The sequence below is a fragment of the Thalassophryne amazonica genome, chromosome 18 (assembly GCF_902500255.1).
Source record: "Thalassophryne amazonica chromosome 18, fThaAma1.1, whole genome shotgun sequence".
Taxonomy (NCBI): domain Eukaryota; kingdom Metazoa; phylum Chordata; class Actinopteri; order Batrachoidiformes; family Batrachoididae; genus Thalassophryne; species Thalassophryne amazonica.
Genome location: NC_047120.1, coordinates 51432347 through 51450976, shown reverse-complemented (window position 1 = coordinate 51450976; position 18630 = coordinate 51432347). Strand labels below are relative to the sequence as shown.

At 45.5% G+C, this 18630-nt stretch overlaps 1 protein-coding gene across 2 annotated transcripts in view; it reads left to right on the top strand.

Annotated features, from left to right (window-relative positions):
* Window positions 1-180: 180 nt before the first annotated feature.
* The window catches only part of mto1 (mitochondrial tRNA translation optimization 1), a 20922-nt gene continuing 2472 nt past the window's right edge, over window positions 181-18630 (top strand). The window contains exons 1-9 of one of the 2 annotated variants that reach the window (XM_034194526.1): window positions 181-405; window positions 4363-4565; window positions 4852-5051; window positions 5493-5610; window positions 12892-13190; window positions 16303-16415; window positions 16489-16679; window positions 17760-17890; window positions 18106-18310. In XM_034194526.1, coding sequence (XP_034050417.1) covers window positions 4376-4565; window positions 4852-5051; window positions 5493-5610; window positions 12892-13190; window positions 16303-16415; window positions 16489-16679; window positions 17760-17890; window positions 18106-18310 — 1447 coding nt within the window. In that variant the 5' untranslated portion in view covers window positions 181-405; window positions 4363-4375. Of the gene's footprint in view, window positions 411-4362; window positions 4566-4851; window positions 5052-5492; window positions 5611-12891; window positions 13191-16302; window positions 16416-16488; window positions 16680-17759; window positions 17891-18105; window positions 18311-18630 lie in introns of both variants that reach the window. The other variant, XM_034194525.1, reaches the window with a different exon arrangement.

Below are 18630 nucleotides of genomic sequence, written 5' to 3'. Positions count from 1 at the left end.
TAATAGAAGCGAGAAGTGATGATTTGTGCTGCACACGTGGCATCCACCATACGCCAACAAGAGCGTTATATTTTGTCAAAATTTGCATATATTGATCATTCTACCTTATATTCGTAGTATTGCGTCTACAACATTTGCTTTCAAAGGGTTGTCCTCGTTTTTATTTAATCAAATTCGTTAACAGAAGTATGACGACTGATTGAGCAATCCGTCTTGATCGCGCAAACAGGTTTGTCCTTGCGTATCTACGCGGTTTATTACGGTATTGCAAATGCAGTGACAACATGGCGGCTTCTGGACGGAATGCGTGTTTGTAATCTACATTTTCTTTCCTCTTGTCTTATATCTCAGCCTGTCCTGTCAGCGTGTTAACAAAATATACCCGTCGTCTTCTCAAAGAAATTGGTGAGTTCTGCTAGTTTTTTTAAGCTTTGTGACAATTTGAGCATTTTGAACTCTGATGCAAAAGTTCAGAAAGGATAGCAAGGAAGACCACTGCTTTAATAGGAAGAAACCTCTAGCAGACCAAACTTAGTGTGGTGGCAATGTGCTTTGGCCATTCTGTAAGACAGTTTTGAGTGTCATGCATGCGAGATTAGGTCAAAAGACATTAAAAAAAAAAGGTAGTGGATATTTTGCCGGATATGGCAAACACGCATCTAGCGCTATTTGACCGGATCTCCTCACTGATTGGCTAGTTCAAATGATGTCATTGCAGAGTTTATTTCAACATGGCGGTGCCTTCGGCAAAGGTGAACTGGACGATATTTCGCCGTGCACGGCCCCGGCAAAATGGTAGGTTGCGCTGTTTTGCTGGCCGTCTAAATGTATTCACGACGGATGGAACGGAACGGCCGCGGTCAGGCGGGAACTTAAAGGCGATTGGAGTTTAAGATCTCCTTATTTCACATTCATGATATTAGCTCGATATTGGTGATTTTCATTATTGAAAATTGGCATATTTTACCATTCACTATTTTCAGGGGTGGACTGATCGAAGGTTTTGCAGGCATGACACTGACAGAGGAAAAAAATAGGATAAACACACATGCCGGCATGGACTTCTGTATTTTCGTTTTTATTCTGTCTTGAATTTGCAGGTTTTGGAAATCACAAATCTAAGAGATTATTTCTGTTTACCATGGCATTTTGAATGTTTTATCATGTTAGCTACACAAAATGAGGCCACTTAAGGCCAAATAAAAAAAAATAAGTTATCATCCCCGCCCGACACAGAAAATTACCAAGCCTGCAAAAATTATTTCCATCGTGCCCGGAATTATTTCCACCGCGTGGCGAAAAGCACTGGTGGAAATAATTTCGGGCACGGCTATGCCACGTTTTTGAGCTGCTTTTAGCGATGGCACCCAAAACGGCATAGAATCCCTTGCCAGTTGGTGAATTTCTGTTCTGATTCAAACAACTTTATGGCACCCAAAACGGCATAGAATCTCTCCGACTTTATGGCACCCAAAACGGCATTAAAAGATGAAAAATTAGCACCAACACTCAATGCCGAAGGCACCGCCATATTGAAATAAACTCTTCAATGTCATTTGAACTAGCCAATCAATGAGGAGATCCGGTCAAACAGCGCTAGGTGCTTGTTTGCCGTATCCAGCAAAATATCCACTTCAATGTGCTTTGGCCATTCTGTAAGACAGTTTTGAGTGCCGTGAATGCTAGGTTAGGTCAAAGGACATAAAAAAAGGCTGCATGTTGCTTGGCTTATTGGATGGAAGTGGCGAATCCGAAGGCGAGAATTTGTCCATCCATGACTGGTCGCCCCATGAAAACACACTTGGGCTGTATTGCTTGTTGATTGAAATCAGCTGGTTTGGTTTTGTCTCTGACTTGCTACTAACAGCCAGCTGATAGGATAAGATTTATACACCAAGGTGACCTGAAATGTACCATTGTACCTACTTCCATCTACGCAACATTAATCGCCTCTGCCTCTCCCTTACTCCCCCTCCCCCCCCCACTGCTGCCATCCTTAGCCTTGTTACCTCCCGTCTGGATTATTGTAATTATCTTCTTTTCGGTCTCCCACACAAATCCCTCCATAAACTTCAACTGGTCCAGAATTCAGCTGCCCGTATCATAACTTGCACCCACTCGATTCAGCATATCACTCCCATCCTTCAACACCTCCACTGCCTTCCGGTTCAGTTTCATATTCAATTCAAAATCCTCCTGTTAACATTCAAGGCCTTACACAATCTCACTCCTCCATATCTATTCAACCTCCTCCATGTTCTCACTCCCTCCCGCTCCCTTAGATCCTCTTCCTCTGTTCACCTGTCTGTCCCCTCTGCCCATCTCACTACAGCGGGGAGCAGAGCGGCTCGATGCTCTGCTCCCCGTCTGTGGCATTCATTACCATCCCAAATCAGAATTGATTCATTTCCCCTTTTCAAGTCACAACTCAAAACATGTTTTTCTGCTTATTCCTCTTGATGCATATTGCTCTGTCTATTTTATTGATTTTACTGTTGTTTATTTTACTGGATTTTAAGTTTTACTGTTAAATGGAATGTTTATTATTATTGTTGTATTGACGACTCTGACCCCTTTGAAAAGCGGTCAAATTACATGTATTTGTACTGAGTTCGGCGATGTTTTCATCAGCCAAAAATGGCCACCAGAGGGTGCTGGGGTAAAAGCCGCATCAACCCATACAAGTGATTTTTCTTGAGGAAAATATCTTTGTGTCCTGCGATAGACTGGTGTCCTGGCCAGGGTGTACCCCTACCTTTCACCCTTTGACTGCTGCGATAGGCTCCAGCCCCCTCGCGAGATGTAATTGTAGTAAGTGGGTACAGAAAATGGATGTATGGTTGGAAAATATCTTTGCAGAATAAAGGTCCAAGTCTTTAGGGTCTTGGTGCAGCTTGGTGCTACCTGTCTTACTGTATGATTGTGAGACTTGGAAGCTAAGGTACTGCGTCTCTTTAGAGGATCCTTGGGTACTAATGGAATTACAGTGTGAGATCTTGACGGTGTATTAGAGATTAATTTCATTAGAAATGATGAGCGCTTACTTAGGGAGACTAAGATGAAGAGTATCACATTATTAGTGTCAGCTTTGGCATTTTGGCTATGTGGGACAGGTGATCCTGCACACAGGTTCCTGGTGAGGACCCCAGTTGCTGGAGAAGGCCGAGAAGAAGCCTACATTTCACAGGGCTACGACAGATAGATGGTTATTTTTCGATCTAACTTTCACAGATATGCATACTGGAAAGTCATGGTCTGTGAGTGCTTTCCAGTTGTACTCAAGAGGTTATAAGAGCACCCTCTGAAATCATAATTGCAACTCGTCAACTCGCTTGAACACCACAAGTTCACAATCCAAAATGTCTTCTCCAAGCACCAGCAATGAATGAAAGCTGTAGCTTTTACAGTTTTTATTACTTTTTGTGTTCAAGTTAATGTCATACATGCTGCCTTGTTTTAGTGATTTCTGTGGACATGTTGATTGCGTTTTTATACATAAAATACCATGTAATGTATTGTTTATCAGCTGGTGCCGCTAACATGATAGATGTTGCTAGCCACGGTGACTGACTAAACTGCGTTACAAAATGAGCAGTAAATTGAAACACTAACCTTTTATTCCCTCTGTCCTTGTTCATGAGGTCTCTTTGGTAGACCGCATATTTGTTTTGTAAGTCTTTATACACTGGAAGGGCAAGCACAACAAAGGCTTTCTTGGAGGTGTCCAACTTGCAGTGTTGTGTGGAACCTGGAAAACATTTAACTCGGGTGTAACATCATTCCCAGTCCTGCCTTCTAAGGCAACTGCAATGTGGTATATAACCATGACAAACCAGCGTATGAAGATCAGTTGCCTGCGACTGTTATGTAGCGTGCAATTTGGACTTGCACCATGTGATGTGTGCAAAAAATAACTGTACTATAACTTTAGTACAACCTTATTACCCCTGGAAAACTTACCTGCAATGTCATGGCATGTACCGAGTAACAGTGTTAGAGTTTATAAGTAAATGCAAGGAATTACCAAAGTGTGTCAAATTTCGCAGAGGAAAAAATACCAAAACAAAACCATGGCACAAAGACGGAATATCCCAGTTCGTCTCAGACACTCTCTAAGTATTTCTAAGGTATCGGTCAAGAATTAAGCCCATGGCCTTTCGAGATACATGTCCATGAAAGTGAGAATGGGGTTTAAGATGTTACTGGATGCAAACTTTTCCCAGTTTCTATGTCCTGATCACTGTCCGTTCCGTGAAGAACTATAGTATGTTCCTCCTGGGTGTTTGAAACACATTCCAGTACAGTCCAGTAATGCACCGATTAGCAGTCAGTCTTGTAACCATTTCATTCTCTCTTTGACAGGTGAGCATCTCACATGTTGTCGAGGAAGGTTCTGCCCCTGTCCAGTTCCTTGTTACTGATTTCCAGAAGGACCAGCTCCCTCGTTAGACTGAAGTATGATGTCATTGTGGTGGGAGGAGGACATGCAGGGACAGAAGCATCTGCAGCAGCAGCAAGAATGGGAGCCGAAACGCTTCTGGTCACACAGAAAATAAAGACAATTGGTAAGGGAATTAAAGGGGTACTCTTGACATTTTTTTTTTTTCCAGCTTGGTTTGGAGAGGTCTACTAAAGCTTTGGTTGTTACAAGGGGTAAGACTGGCATAGAGCTGTCAGAACAACCCCTTACCTTAAGAAGGTGCTTTTGGATAGATAGGCTGTCATCCAATCTGTCTATCGCAGATAAAATACTTTGTACAAGTGCTCTTGGCAACCTGTCCTTTAAGTCTAAAACCTTTCAGCCATTATGTTCCAAACAGAGGCCACTCTCCTCCTATCATGATTCTCTAGGTGCACTGTCCTGTAACCCATCTTTGGGAGGGATAGGTAAGGGCCACCTGGTGAAGGAAGTTGACGCTCTGGATGGGCTGTGTGGTCGAGCGGGTGACTGGGCTGGGATACATTTCTCCATCTTGAATCGGAGGAAAGGTCCTGCTGTTTGGGGGCCCAGAGCCCAACTGGACCGCCAGCTCTACCGTGAATTTATTCAGGTATACTATGTGAATGTTGAGTGTAACATATAGTTGTTTGTTAGAGAAAGACAATACGAAATGTAACCCTCCAAGAACTGAAATTTAGGGGGTGGGGATGGTATAGGAATCACCCTGTCCATCCTTCTGTCCGTGAGCCTTGAAAGCATAAATTCGCCGAAACATGTTGATCTATTTCAATGACACTTGACACAGCGGTAGCACATTAGCCCACTGCATTTACAGACAAACCTTTCAGGTGCCTTAATACAGAGATTGAACACTTATGTTGATTCGGGTATTTCAGCCTTGCGGGGGGGGGGGGTCATTTTGTGAGCTTGTCCAAATAGTTTAGTTTCTTTTGCTCCTCCCATTTTTTCCTAAAGGTTGGTATTGCAGGAATAATCAGAATAAAAACAGGTTTGTGTGGTAAATGACTCTTATTTATTCTGTCTACCTCAGTCGGAGCTGCTGTGCACGCCACGGCTCACAGTGCTTGAAGGTTCTGTGGAGGAGCTGCTGGTAACAGAACCAGACCCAGAGATGCATGGACACCACAGAATCACTGGGATTCGTTTGGGTAGGGAAGAAATGAAAAGCGCCATCCAGAGTTCTTAACAGTTCCTCTCTCACTGCAGGGTCTTACTCTTTGTCCATCTTAAAAAAAATATTATTGAATGAAGAAATGGACAAGATTTACTCACTATGTAATTGTATTAGCAACGTAGTTTTTAAGACTGGCGGCCTGTCAGGGGTGTAGCTCGCCCAGTGACCACTGGGATAGGCTTAGTATGCTACAGGAGATGGACAGTGAGGAAACACAGAGATGAGATGGTGACAGGAGCATGGTCAGATGACTTTGGGTACTACAGTTCATTGCTGTGTGTGAACAGTGTAGAAATCCTTCACAAAACTCAAGTGTGACTGTAAAAACATCTGCTGTTGCCATGCTGATCGTCTTCCAAATGACTCCTCAAGTACCTCTATACTTGATGCATGCAGCACAAAACTCCTTTTCCACAGGATATAATGAAATATTTACTGATACATGTATTCACACAACATTTGTATAACCTGAGGTAATTACTATATATCATTTTATACAAAGTAAAAGTACTGTATTTCCGGAGTATAATTCACATTGTTTTTTCGCCAAATGTATTTGGCAAAAAAATTACATTTTCAAACATTACAAAACAACATAAAAACACAGAAAAGGACGTGTAAGGTGCTAAGAAAATAGCCCACAGCAAGGCATTCATACACGGTATAACCTGCTTTAAACTGACTTTAAAATAAGAGGTTTTACCTTTATCATCTGATGGCTAATAATCCCATTAATCCATTTGATTGTGTTGGGTGAAGAGACTGCTGCTGTGGTCTGAAATGACGCATGCGCAGATGCAAAAGGAAAACTGATTTTTAGGGGCGGACCATTCAGTCTGTGACACCGGAACTCTGCTGGAGCTGCGGTGCATTCTGGGAAGCACAGGGGGATTGTGGGAAACATTAACGTACCGAATAGGGTCAATATCAACTCTTTCAGGCAGTGTTTCTAAATGTGTATGCACTGAGTTGTGAATTGTGGAAGTTTGAGGATGTTTTAACGAGAGTTACGAATGTAACTACGGTTCTATGAATTCCGGATGACCGCCAGAGGGCGGTGCTTTAGCACCTGGATAACTACATGTGCGCAGCACAGAGGTCGAGAATATATACGAACAAAGTCACACCATTGAATGTGACCTGGGTGACGTCACTGGTTGTCTTTATATACCAGACGCACCCAGCGCTCGCTTCTTTTCGGACTGAACTCGCAAGACTCTGAGTGACAAGCAACTCTGGCGGTCATCCGGAATTCATAGAACCGTAGTTACATTCGTAACTCTCGTTCTATTTCATTCCTCCTGACCGCCAGAGGGCGGTGCTTTAGCACCTGGATGACTTAATACCAACAAGGTCACGAAGAGTCACACTCACCTCGCATCAGCAGTGGGGAGTGGAGGCAGACAGCACCGCCAAAGTCACCGCAGGAGGAACGGCCACATTCAGTCTGTAATAGCGGGCGAAGGTACAGGACGAAGCCCACGTAGCAGCAGCACAAATATCACTCAAAGGGACACCTCTCAGTGCAGCCCAGGAGGTGGACACCCCTCTGGTGGAATGGCACGTAACCTTAGGAGGCTGAAGACCTCTGGACCTGTATACTTGTAAAATGGCATCCACGACCCAATGCGAGAGTCGCTGCTTTGAGACAGCACAGCCTCTTTTGTAATCACCGTAACACACAAACAGGGCATCCGTTTTCCGGATCCCGGCAGTCGCACTAATGTACTGCTTCAACATTCGGACAGGACACAGGGAACCTGAAACAGATAATCCTGGATCAGAATGCGGGACATACACAGCCAACGAAACTGGCTGGTTAACATGAAAAGTTGAAATTCTCTTGGGTAAAAAGGACGGATTAGGCCACAGCGTAACCCCAGATCCGTCAGAATTCCATCGCAAACAGTCCCCAGCAACTGATAAGGCATGGAGCTCTCCCACCCGCTTAGCCGAAGACAGTGCAAGTAGAAAGGCAGTCTTCACTGACACCCATTTAAGATCAGCACTTTCAACTGGTTCGAAAGGGGATAAGCTTAAACCTTCCAAGACTAGAGGAAGGTCCCATGAAGGTACGCGTGCAAACCTTGGAGGCCGCAAACGTAGAGCACCTTTCAAAAAATGACACACTAAGAGGTGTGAACCCACTGACCGGCCATCAACGTAGACGTGCCGGGCAGAGATTGCAGCAACATAAACCTTCAAGGTAGCAACAGAAAGTCCTTTCTCCAGCAGTTCCTGTAAATATTTGAGGAGAATAGGCACAGGGCAATGCTCCGGGTCTAACTTTTGTTTCTCACACCACCGCGCAAACAGCTTCCATCTGTTGTCATACAAAGCCCTGGTAGAAGCAGCACGTGAATTAAGGATAGTCTGAACAACAGCCTGGTCACAAGAACTTAACAAGGAGTCTGGCCCCTCAACGGCCACACATACAGTTGAAGGCGTTCTGGGTGAGGGTGCCAAATCCTCCCCTGTAGCTGTGACAACAAATCCTTCCTCTCCGGGAGAGCCCAAGGTTCTCCCTCGAGGAGTTTGTAAATCATGGGAAACCAAATCCTCCCAGGCCAGAATGGAGCAACCAGCAGCACCCTGTGGCTGCTCTGATCTATCCTGTGCAGTGTCAACATCAGCAGCGGGAGAGGAGGGAAGGCATAAAGGAGGCAATCCGGCCACGGGTGAGCCAATGCATCCTGCCCCAGTGGGCTGTCTGGTTCCAAGAGGGAGTACCATCGTGGGCAATGTGTCGAGGTGCTTGAAGCGAAAAGGTCCACTTCCGCTGCACCATATTTCTGCCAGATCATTTGGACCACAATCGGGGTTTCTGTCTGGAGAGTAAATCCGCTGCGCTGTTCTGTACACTGGGCAGATGAACTGCTCTGACACTCTGAAGGCGAGGCAATGCCCATAAGAGAAGCTTCCGAGTTTCTGCCAATGAGTGATTGGACCTGGTGCCCCCCTGATGGTTTATGTGATAGACTGTTGACGTGTTGTCCGACCGGACAAGAACATGTCTTCCTCTCAAGGCTGGGAGGAAATGCTTGAGAGCCAGTCACACAGCGCGAAGCTCCAGCACGTTTATGTGTTGGAGTCTCTCCTGGGGACTCCAGACACCCCTCACCATCCTGTGATTCCACACGGCCCCCCAACCTTTGAGTGATGCATCTGTAACAACCACCTCTCGGTGAGAAGGAACAGAGCCTAGAGGGACACCCTTGCAGATGAAGTCCACGTTCCCCCAGGGTTTGAGGTGCAGAAGGCACTGGTTGGAGAGTCGTACAAGCCTGTGCTGATGCAACTTCGAGTTGAGGCCTAGGTTGTTGATCCAAATCTGTAGGGGATGTAAGAACAGAAGTCCCAAAGGTACCACTAGCGACATTGCAGTCAATTTGCCCATCAACCAGAGCAGCAAACCAAAAGGCAGCGTCACAGCCCGTTGAATGTGTGAGACGAGACGAATTACATCATCCACTCTCTGCAGGGATGGCGATGCAGTCATAGTCAGGGAGTTGATGGCAATGCCGATGAAGGTCGTTTGTTGACTGGGAACAAGAGAACTCTTTGCAAAGTTCACTGTGAGTCCTAAATGAGACACATGGTTCAGTAGAAGAGCTGTGTCGTTGTGCGCCTGCTCCTGAGTCGGAGCGCAGACAAGCCAATCATCTAAGTAGGGTAGGATTCTTAATCCAAGAGCTTGCAGTGGGGCTAGTGCTGCAGCCATACATCTGGTAAATGTACGAGGGGCAAGAGAGAGGCCGAAAGGAAGCACCCTGAACTGGTATGCCTGACCTTCGAAAGCAAAGCGGAGAAACTGCCTGTGATGAGGCGCCACTGGCACATGGAAATAGGCATCTTTTAAGTCGACACTTGTGAACCAGTCTCCTGGTGTGATAGTTTGAAGGACGTCTACTGTGCGGAGCATGTGAAACTGCAGCACTTTGATATAACGATTCAGACGTCGGAGATCGATGAAAGCCGCCATCCTTCTTTGGAACAAGGAAGTAAATTGAATAGAACCCGCTGAGCTGGTCTGAACTGTGAACTGGCTCTATGGCCCCCTTCTCCAGGAGTTCCAAAATCTCCCGTTGTAGGGCAGCAGACTGCACCGAGTTGGAAACAACAGTCATCCTCACCCCATTGAACTTTGGAGGACAACATCCGAACTGAATTCTGTAACCTTCGAACAAGGTTGAAATGACCCATGGGTCTTGAACTTGAGCCTCCCAGTGGCTGAGTTGATTTCGTGAAAAACGGCTGGGGGCCAGACATTGGCAGTCAGACCCGACCACCTCTGCCTCGCATCCCTGAGGACCTCTGGGCATGATTACTGGAAGCTCTGCGAAACCGTTCAGTTATCGGGGGTCTGCCCGTAGGCTCACGAAAGGCAGGCTGCTGGGAGAGCTGGCCCTCAACTGCAAAAGCACGTGCAGCTCTGGGAGTTGGCGGAAGCCTGGATGTAGAGTGAAAAGCTGTAGCACGTCTGACTGGCTGAGGTCTGGAAGACCGGTGTAGGTCAACAAACTGTTGCAGAGATTTACTAGCCTCGACAGCACGCTCTAAAGTTTGTTGGGCTGCAGGTCCAAATACTTGGCCTGGAAGAACTGGCAGCGAACGAAGTGTGCTTCTGCAGGATTCGGAAAGGGGGGACTGCGCAAGCCACACCTCACGTCTAGTGATGGTAAGGGTTGACATCAGTCTGCCAAGCTCTCTGGACATATAAGCAAAGGTTTGGAGTGAGGCATCACTAAGACTTTGCGTAGCATCATCAACCTCTGCCTCCCTTAAAGACTTTGAGAGGGCAAGGGCTAATTGGGACAGTGAGTTGCCTAGGTGACCAATGCAAGCAGCTATGTCATAGCTTTTGGTGAGGAGGTCGTCAGTGACCCTACACTGAGGGCGTGGGCAGCGGGCATCCGGCCGAGCAGCATCAGCTGGAGCCACAACCAGGTTCACAATAATGCTGTCAGCGGCGGGCATACGGTTCAGACCATACTGCGCTGAATCACACATAGAGCTAAGGGCTCTGCAGTCCTGTGATAGATGGGTCAATGATTTGGGGTCCGCCCAACATCAGTGGAGCTCCTCGATATATGGTTGTGAAACTGGAACGTTGAACTCAGGCTTCTGAGTGACTTTGAAAAAGGCACTTGAAGCGGTGGTTTCCGCAGGGGGACTGTCGACCCCAAGCCTGGATAAAGCCAACTGAACAACTTGCTTGACAAAGGATAGTCCAGGTTCGGTTTGCGGCATGGACTCTGCCTCGGCGGTATGAGAGCCCACTAATGAATGGCTTGGAGAAAGACTCCTCTCATTCTCATCCTCCACACAGTTTATATCACTTGTCATGTACAAGGAATCAGTTGCAGCAATAGACACGACATCGTCCTCCTGCTGAGTAACTACATTGGTCTGATCAGCCTCATTAGGGACAGCAGGAACTGTCACTGCATCCTTAGGCTGTAGATTCAGAAGCAAGGACTTAATCTGAGCAAACTCAGAAGTCAACGTTTCGACCTTTTCAGCCAAAGCATGGTCATGAGAAACCTTCTTAGCAGAAGGGGCTCCTGCATGTGGGCGTTTACGGCGCTTTGGGTCCTTCCTGGGGCTGGAGGCCAAAGTCGCACTAGATATTCTACTTTCCAATGCCGCAAGTCTAGCAGATCTCTCTGCCAGTGGCATGCTTGCACAATTAAGGCAGGCATCGCCAGTCAGGGCTTCCCTCAGGTGTCCGATCCCAAGACAGGAGGGGCAAAACATATGTCCATCATCTGGGCTCAAGGGAGCCAAACGGGTACTACAGCCATGCAACAAAGGCCCTGTCAACATTGTGGACTGTGTGCAGATGGCTAACGCAAGCCCTGATGGTTACAAATGGAAAGACAAAGCGTGACTCACACGCAGTGTAAATAGTAACACGAGGCACGGAGCGTGAAGCACTCACAGCCGCAGACTTGACACGAGGCACGGAGCGTGAAGCACTCACAGCCGCAGACTCCACACGAGGCACGGAGCGTGAAGCACTCACAGCCGCAGACTCGACACGAGGCACGGAGCGTGAAGCACTCCAGCCGCAGACTCGACACGAGGCACGGAGCGTGAAGCACTCCAGCCGCAGACTCGACACGAGGCACGGAGCGTGAAGCACTCCAGCCGCAGACTCGACACGAGGCACGGAGCGTGAAGCACTCCAGCCGCAGACTCGACACGAGGCACGGAGCGTGAAGCACTCCAGCCGCAGACTCGACACGAGGCACGGAGCGTGAAGCACTCCAGCCGCAGGCTCGGCACGAGGCACGGAGCTTGAAACACTCAGTGTAAAAGCTAATACAAGGCCCGGAGCGTGAAACACTCACAGCCACAGTAATAACACGATGCACACAGCCGAAAAAAACTCAGCCCAAGTGTTAAGTCACTTAGAGCAACGACGACAACGCTAGCTGCTAGCGGAGCTGTTAAACTTAGCAAATGGCGGCAGTGCAGACAAAGTACTTCAAGGAGTGGAAAACACTCACGGCAAGCCCAACACAGTACACTATACTGGTTCTGATACACACACTACCACGTAGTTAACAGGGTTAGCGACACAACGAAACAAATAGCCAGCTTTCATCGAAACAACACAGCTAATGTGCACAGAGGAAAATATCCAGCAGGGCAGCGGCAAGGCGCGCACCCGGCGTTTAGAAAGGTGTACTCACGACAGGTGTCAAAGAATACAAAAAACGGTGAAGCCGTGTCTCGCAGCCTCTGGAGGACGTGTGCAGTGCACGTAGCTCCAACCGAAGGTGGGTTGCGAGGCTACAAGCAAGAGCGGCAATCGCAGCTAAATGCGTTCTCAACCTCTAAGAATGCGAGAATGTAGAAAGGAAGCGAGCGCTGGGTGCGTCTGGTATATAAAGACAACCAGTGACGTCACCCAGGTCACATTCAGTGGTGTGACTTTGTTGGTATATATTCTCGACCTCTGTGCTGCGCACATGTAGTTATCCAGATGCTAAAGCACCGCCCTCTGGCGGTCAGGAGGAATGAAATAGAACATTCAATTTGGCCAAATCTGTAAAATGTATATTAAAAACTGATTTGGTAGAATATATAATCACTTTAAACCTGATACTCATACAATGATTTTAAGTCCACATTAAATTACCAATGGTAACATGCATTTATATATTTTCCAGTGACTTTCTTTGTAATTGCATAACAAAATAGTCCGCCAGCTAGTTCCTTCCTTCTTATTTAATTATCTTCCCACCAGCAAATCACAGCGACCCAGTCTCAGCCAACTCTGTGGTACTCACCACTGGCACTTTCTTGTCTGGCTCCCTCTTTATGGGCCAAACCACCTCTCCGGGCGGTCGGATTGGAGATGCTCCATCAAGTGCCGGGCTGTCTCATACTCTACGAGAGATATTGGGTTTGAGGATTGGCAGATTGAGGACTGGTACCCCTCCCAGGATTTTGAAGGAATCAGTAGACTTTTCTCAGGCGAAGCTTCATGCACCCGACAATCCTCCAACCCCATTCAGCTTCCTCAGCACCCACACACGCTGCAAGGTAAGGAATTTTGCACCAACTTGACACACCTTCTTGTGAAGAGACTTCATTTGCATTGTCCAAGTCCATTCGGCTGTAAATGGGTTCCAGCCACAGGTGGGGAAGTAACCTGCAATGGACTGGTTTCCTGTCCAGGGGGAGTCATAGACTCTCATCCACATCACACTATGGTTTTTAGGGATAAGCACTGGACTGATGGGCCTCGTGTCCCCTATGTAGGACTTGCAAGAGTTATTAACAAGTTCTTGGCAATATTACTACATATACATATTGCTTGTGACATTACTGCATTTCTGTTGGGAATATTTACCCACTACATGGCTGAACCCACCTTAATGTCCACCAAAGACTCGGTGTTCATCATTGTTGATCACTGTTGTATGTATGTGTGCGTGTGGGGGGTGACAACAGCTTTATATTAGTGAGTTAAAACAAGTTTTAAACAAATGGCACTTCTTTGTCTAGCTTAGCAGAGAGGCTGTTATATTATACCTGTGGGGTTTTTTTGTTGTGTGTGATTTTATTATTATTTTCTTCATTCTGTTTGTGTTCAGTGATTGTGATGATAATAACAGAAAAATTTAACTAGAAGCACTCAGAGAGTGCAAACCTCTGCCAAGGCCATGGGGTCACTGACGCCATAACATCTACATCCCGTGGACTCATTGAACCTAAAAAAGTCTAACAATGATGTTTGCTCAGTAGTAAAAAAGTTTCATCTGCTGTGACTGGATAGCATGTATCCTTAGCGCTTGGCATCACAGTTTATTGCAAGTTGCACCTTTCCCAGAAGCTACTGTCATCTGAGCACTGATATTGATATTGCATGTGCTTATAGACAAAAACAAATAAGAGACAAAATTCAATGTATTATTCAACTAAACTGCAAATATATGAATTTTTTAACATTTATTAAACACTTCTCTAAACAAGACCATAGGGTCACTGACCCTAAAGAGATTCCCTCCTTGGCACAGTGATCTATTTCTTTTTGTCTCATTCTCTAAAATTGTAATAATCATTAGATTATTAATATATAAACAAAAATAAATTTAAGAAATATTACAATTTGAAAACAAATGCACCCGAACGTGATGACAGACATGCTAATGCGTTAGCATCGGGATCCGGATTGTGATCCGGATCACCACTACAATGTAATCACTTGTTCCTCTTGTCATTTCCAACCACTCCACAAAATTTCATCAAAATCCGTTCAAAACCTTTTGAGTTATCCTGCTGACAGACAGACAAACAAACAAACGCGACCGAAAACATAACCTCCTTGGCGGAGGTAATAAAACCCACAATGCACTATTATGACAATTGTGACATCAGCGGTAAAGGAACTGGCTTGAGACTGAGGCAGGGTTGTCAGGAACCACAATATTAAAAAACACTTTGCTGGCCATATTTATTAAAAGCATCGCATGGATGATTTGTCTCCTGTGACAGCTGTTCCATTTGTTCCTATTGATTCTTTAGTCAAGTAATTTTTCAAAAAATATTTTTTGCAAACAAAACAAATAACATAGGAGAACAGAATACTCACTCACTCATCTTCAACCGCTTATCTGGAACTGGGTCGCGGGGGCAACAGCTCCAGCAGGGGATCCCAGACTTCCCTTTCCTGAGCTACATCAACTACCTGTGACTGGTGGATACCGAGGCGTTCCCAGGCCACTGTGGAGATGTGAGCTCACCACCAGGTCCTGGATCTTCCCCGGGTCTCCTCCTAGCTGGACCTCCCTAGGGAAGCACCGAGGGGGCATCCTTACCAGATGTTCAAACCATCTCAGCTGGCTCCTCTCCCTCACAGATGTCCAAGGTTCTCATCCCATCTCTAAGGGAGACATGATTGATTTCAAATATTGTTTTAATTGGACTAGGTTTGAAAAAATGAATTTGCCCTTTAAGACCTGCATCTGAAGCTGACGACAACAGCTTTTACAAAGGAAAAGGAAAACCTATTCAGCGAAAGATCAACTTGACCCTGTTGCGATTGATTATATCATGTTTCTTACTTCTTGCGTCCACTGTGATTGGATGACAGGGGAGTGGTCACAGATTGACAGTGGCATCTGTGGTCATGAGGTTATAGATAAAACAAATTGGACTAATGTTTATTGTCCAAATAGTTACTGTATTTGGGACTCACCCCATTAAACACTTTACACATACACATATAGCTACTCACATGGTGCACCTGGAAAGTATTCACAGCGCTTCACTTTTTCCACACTTTGTTGTGTTATTTTTACCCCTCAAACTTCTACTTACAACACCTCATAATGACAACCTGAATTTTTTTTTTTTTTATTTTGAAAATGTATTAAAAATAAAAACTAAGAAATCGCATGTACATAAGTATCCACAGCCTTTGCTCAATACTTTGTTGATGCACCTTTGGCAGCAATTACAGCCTCAGAGTTTTCTTAAACATGATGCCACAAGCTTGGTGCACCTATCTTTGGGCAGTTTTGCTACATTCCTCTTTGCAGCACTTCTCAAGCTCCATCAGGTTGGATGGGGAGCGTCGGTGCACAGCCATTTTCAGATCTCTTCAGAGATGTTCAGTCGGATTCAGGTCTGGGCTCTGGCTGGGCCACTCAAGGACATTCACAGAGTTGTCCTGAAGTCACTCCTTTGATATCTTGGCTGTGTGCTTAGGGTCATTGTCCCACTGAAAGGTGAACTGTGACCCCAGTCTGAGATCAAGAGCGCTCTGGAGTAGGTTTTCATCCAGGATGTCTCTGTACATTGCTGCATTTATCTTTCCCTCAATCCTGACTAGTCTCCCAGTTACCGCCCCTGAAAAACATCCCCACAGCTGCCACCACCATGCTTCACTGTAGGGATGGTGCCTGGTTTCCTCCAAACATAATGCCTGGCATTCACACCAAAGAGTTCAATCTTTGTCTCATCAGACCAAGAATTTTGTTTCTCATGGACTGAGAGTCCTTCAGGTGCCTTTTGGCAAACTCCAGGCGGGCTTCACATAATTTACAATAATGTAGAAGCTATGAATGTAGTCACATATATTTTGTGCTGTCGAGAAGAAAATTCTTCTATTTTTTTAAGGCAAAAATAATAAATTAACACTTTTCTGTAGCCTGAAGAGCAAGTGCCATGCTACCTGACACATACTACCCCCGATGTGGAGAGGGTAGTGAAGGAGAGTCTTCATCTCAACTGTCATATACAGCAGGACACCAAGGGTCCCAGGTACACGCACAAAATACACTGGCTATTACAATTACTCTGAAATGTGAACTTAAAGAGCCCGTCTGTCTTACAGATACTGTCCCTCAATCGAATCACGAGTGCTACGCTTTCCAGGAAGAATGCATCATGTGTGGCTGGAGCCCGAAGGAATGACCTCTGACCTTATATATCCTCAAGGGTTGTCCATGACCATGCCACCTGACATGCAGCTCCGCCTCCTTAGAGAAATCCCCGCCCTGCAGAGAGCCGAGATCCATACTCCTGGTATGTTGCTTAAATCTGTTGGAACTACAGTTCTGTTTATCAGACCTCATTTGTCAGGTCAGGTCTGGGAGCATGCGCTGGTTCCTTGCATTGCTGCATCGTCACACCATTTAACAGTCTTGGATCCTGGATGGCAAACATCTTGGCTGACAAGTGGTCCATTGCCACCTATTGAAATTAACCATCTACATGTTGCAACAAGATCAGAAATGGGTGTCCCCTTAGCCTTCTCCAGCTGCTGGGGTCATCACTACTGTGGCACCTGCATGCTGGATTTATGCCCAAAGAAACATGCCACACATCCAGAATTTCATAGCTGATGCTCCCTCACCGTGTAAGTGATATACCTTAGCCGAGTGTCCAAATATAAAACCAAATCACAACACAAGGCGCCTCACTAAGATCTCACCTTACCCACCCGCCTGAGCAAGGTCATTGGCGGCAGTGGTCAGGAAAAACTCCCTCGGGCATTTTTTTTATTTTTATTTTTTTTAATTGTAGGAACCCAAGGATTGTGTATCCAAGGATCCTCTGAAGAGAACTAGTATCAATGATATCTAGCTGTCGCCTTAGGTCCGTGGTTAGTGTCCAGGTCTTAGAGCACTGGGAGTGCTTGTAGAACAGGTAAAGAACTGACGTTAACCACAGTATGTTGATAGGAGCCACTTTTGTGCACTTGTGTCTAAATTTCTGGCAGGTTTTTCTGTTCCACATTCTTTTTATACCTGTAGTTCCAAATTAGCCATCAGGATTTCCTGCTCTAGCAAGACTATATACAAGCATTTATACGATCTTCCACAAGGTGACATGGTCGTCAGTGGTAATAAATTAATATCTCCTGATTGTATATCACAGCATAGCTCAAATTATCAGTTTATATTCATGTTCACATTCAGGCATGCTAAATTGGAAGATCCTATGTACATTAATTTTTGAATTATTGTATGATTCTTGGTGGACTTGCATTTTGGGAACATGTGGAGAATAGAATGATTTTGAAAGGTTCTGATTAGCCATCTTTTGTGTGTGTAGGACAAATACCTGTCAATTATTTTTTTTTTTCTCCCCTTGTTTACTTAGGTTACGGTGTTCAGTATGACTTTGTATGTCCCACTCAGCTCAGCCCCGCCCTACAGGTGAAAAGCACTCAAGGTCTCTTTTTAGCCGGGCAGATCAATGGAACAACGGGGTACGAGGAAGCTGCTGCACAGGTAGCTGCTTTTAAAGGTTTCAGCCATTGAAAGTTTATGTGTTGAGATAATTATAGCACAAACACAACATGGGGAGAGATATGCAACAAATGCTTTTAAGCCTTGCACCACCAGCAAAAGCAGTACGTTTGTCATAAATGGAAAATGTACTGTCGTCACATTTTATGACTGAGTTACTGTACACTTAAAAATAACCCAACTATTTGTCTCTGAAGGGTTTGTGGGCGGGAGTCAATGCTGCACGTTCAGCACTTTCCATGCCTCCAGTGGAATTGTCTCGCACAGAAAGTTACATCGGAGTTCTCATTGATGATCTGGTGAGTCGGGGGGTAACTGAGCCCTACCGCATGTTCACTAGCCGGGCCGAATTTCGCACTTTGTTAAGACCAGACAACGCTGACCTCCGCCTCACTGTGAAAGGTAAGTGTAGCAGATGGAAATGCATAATGCAGAGTTTAAATTTTGGTTTTTAAAGTAAAGATTATTTAGTTGAGTTGTCCAGCATAATGGCGCAGTCTTGTGTCATACTAAGAATGTCAGGGGAGACTGGTACAGTGCTACAGCGTCATCAGCAGACTGATATGGAAACTCATAACAGAGCTCAAACATTGCTCAAAATTAACAATAAAAAGTTTTTGTCTTTATATTACAACCTCAAATCAGAAAAAGGATGATATGGAAAATGCTAATTAAAACATACACAATACAGTGATCCTTACATGTATTTTGAATTCTGTTTC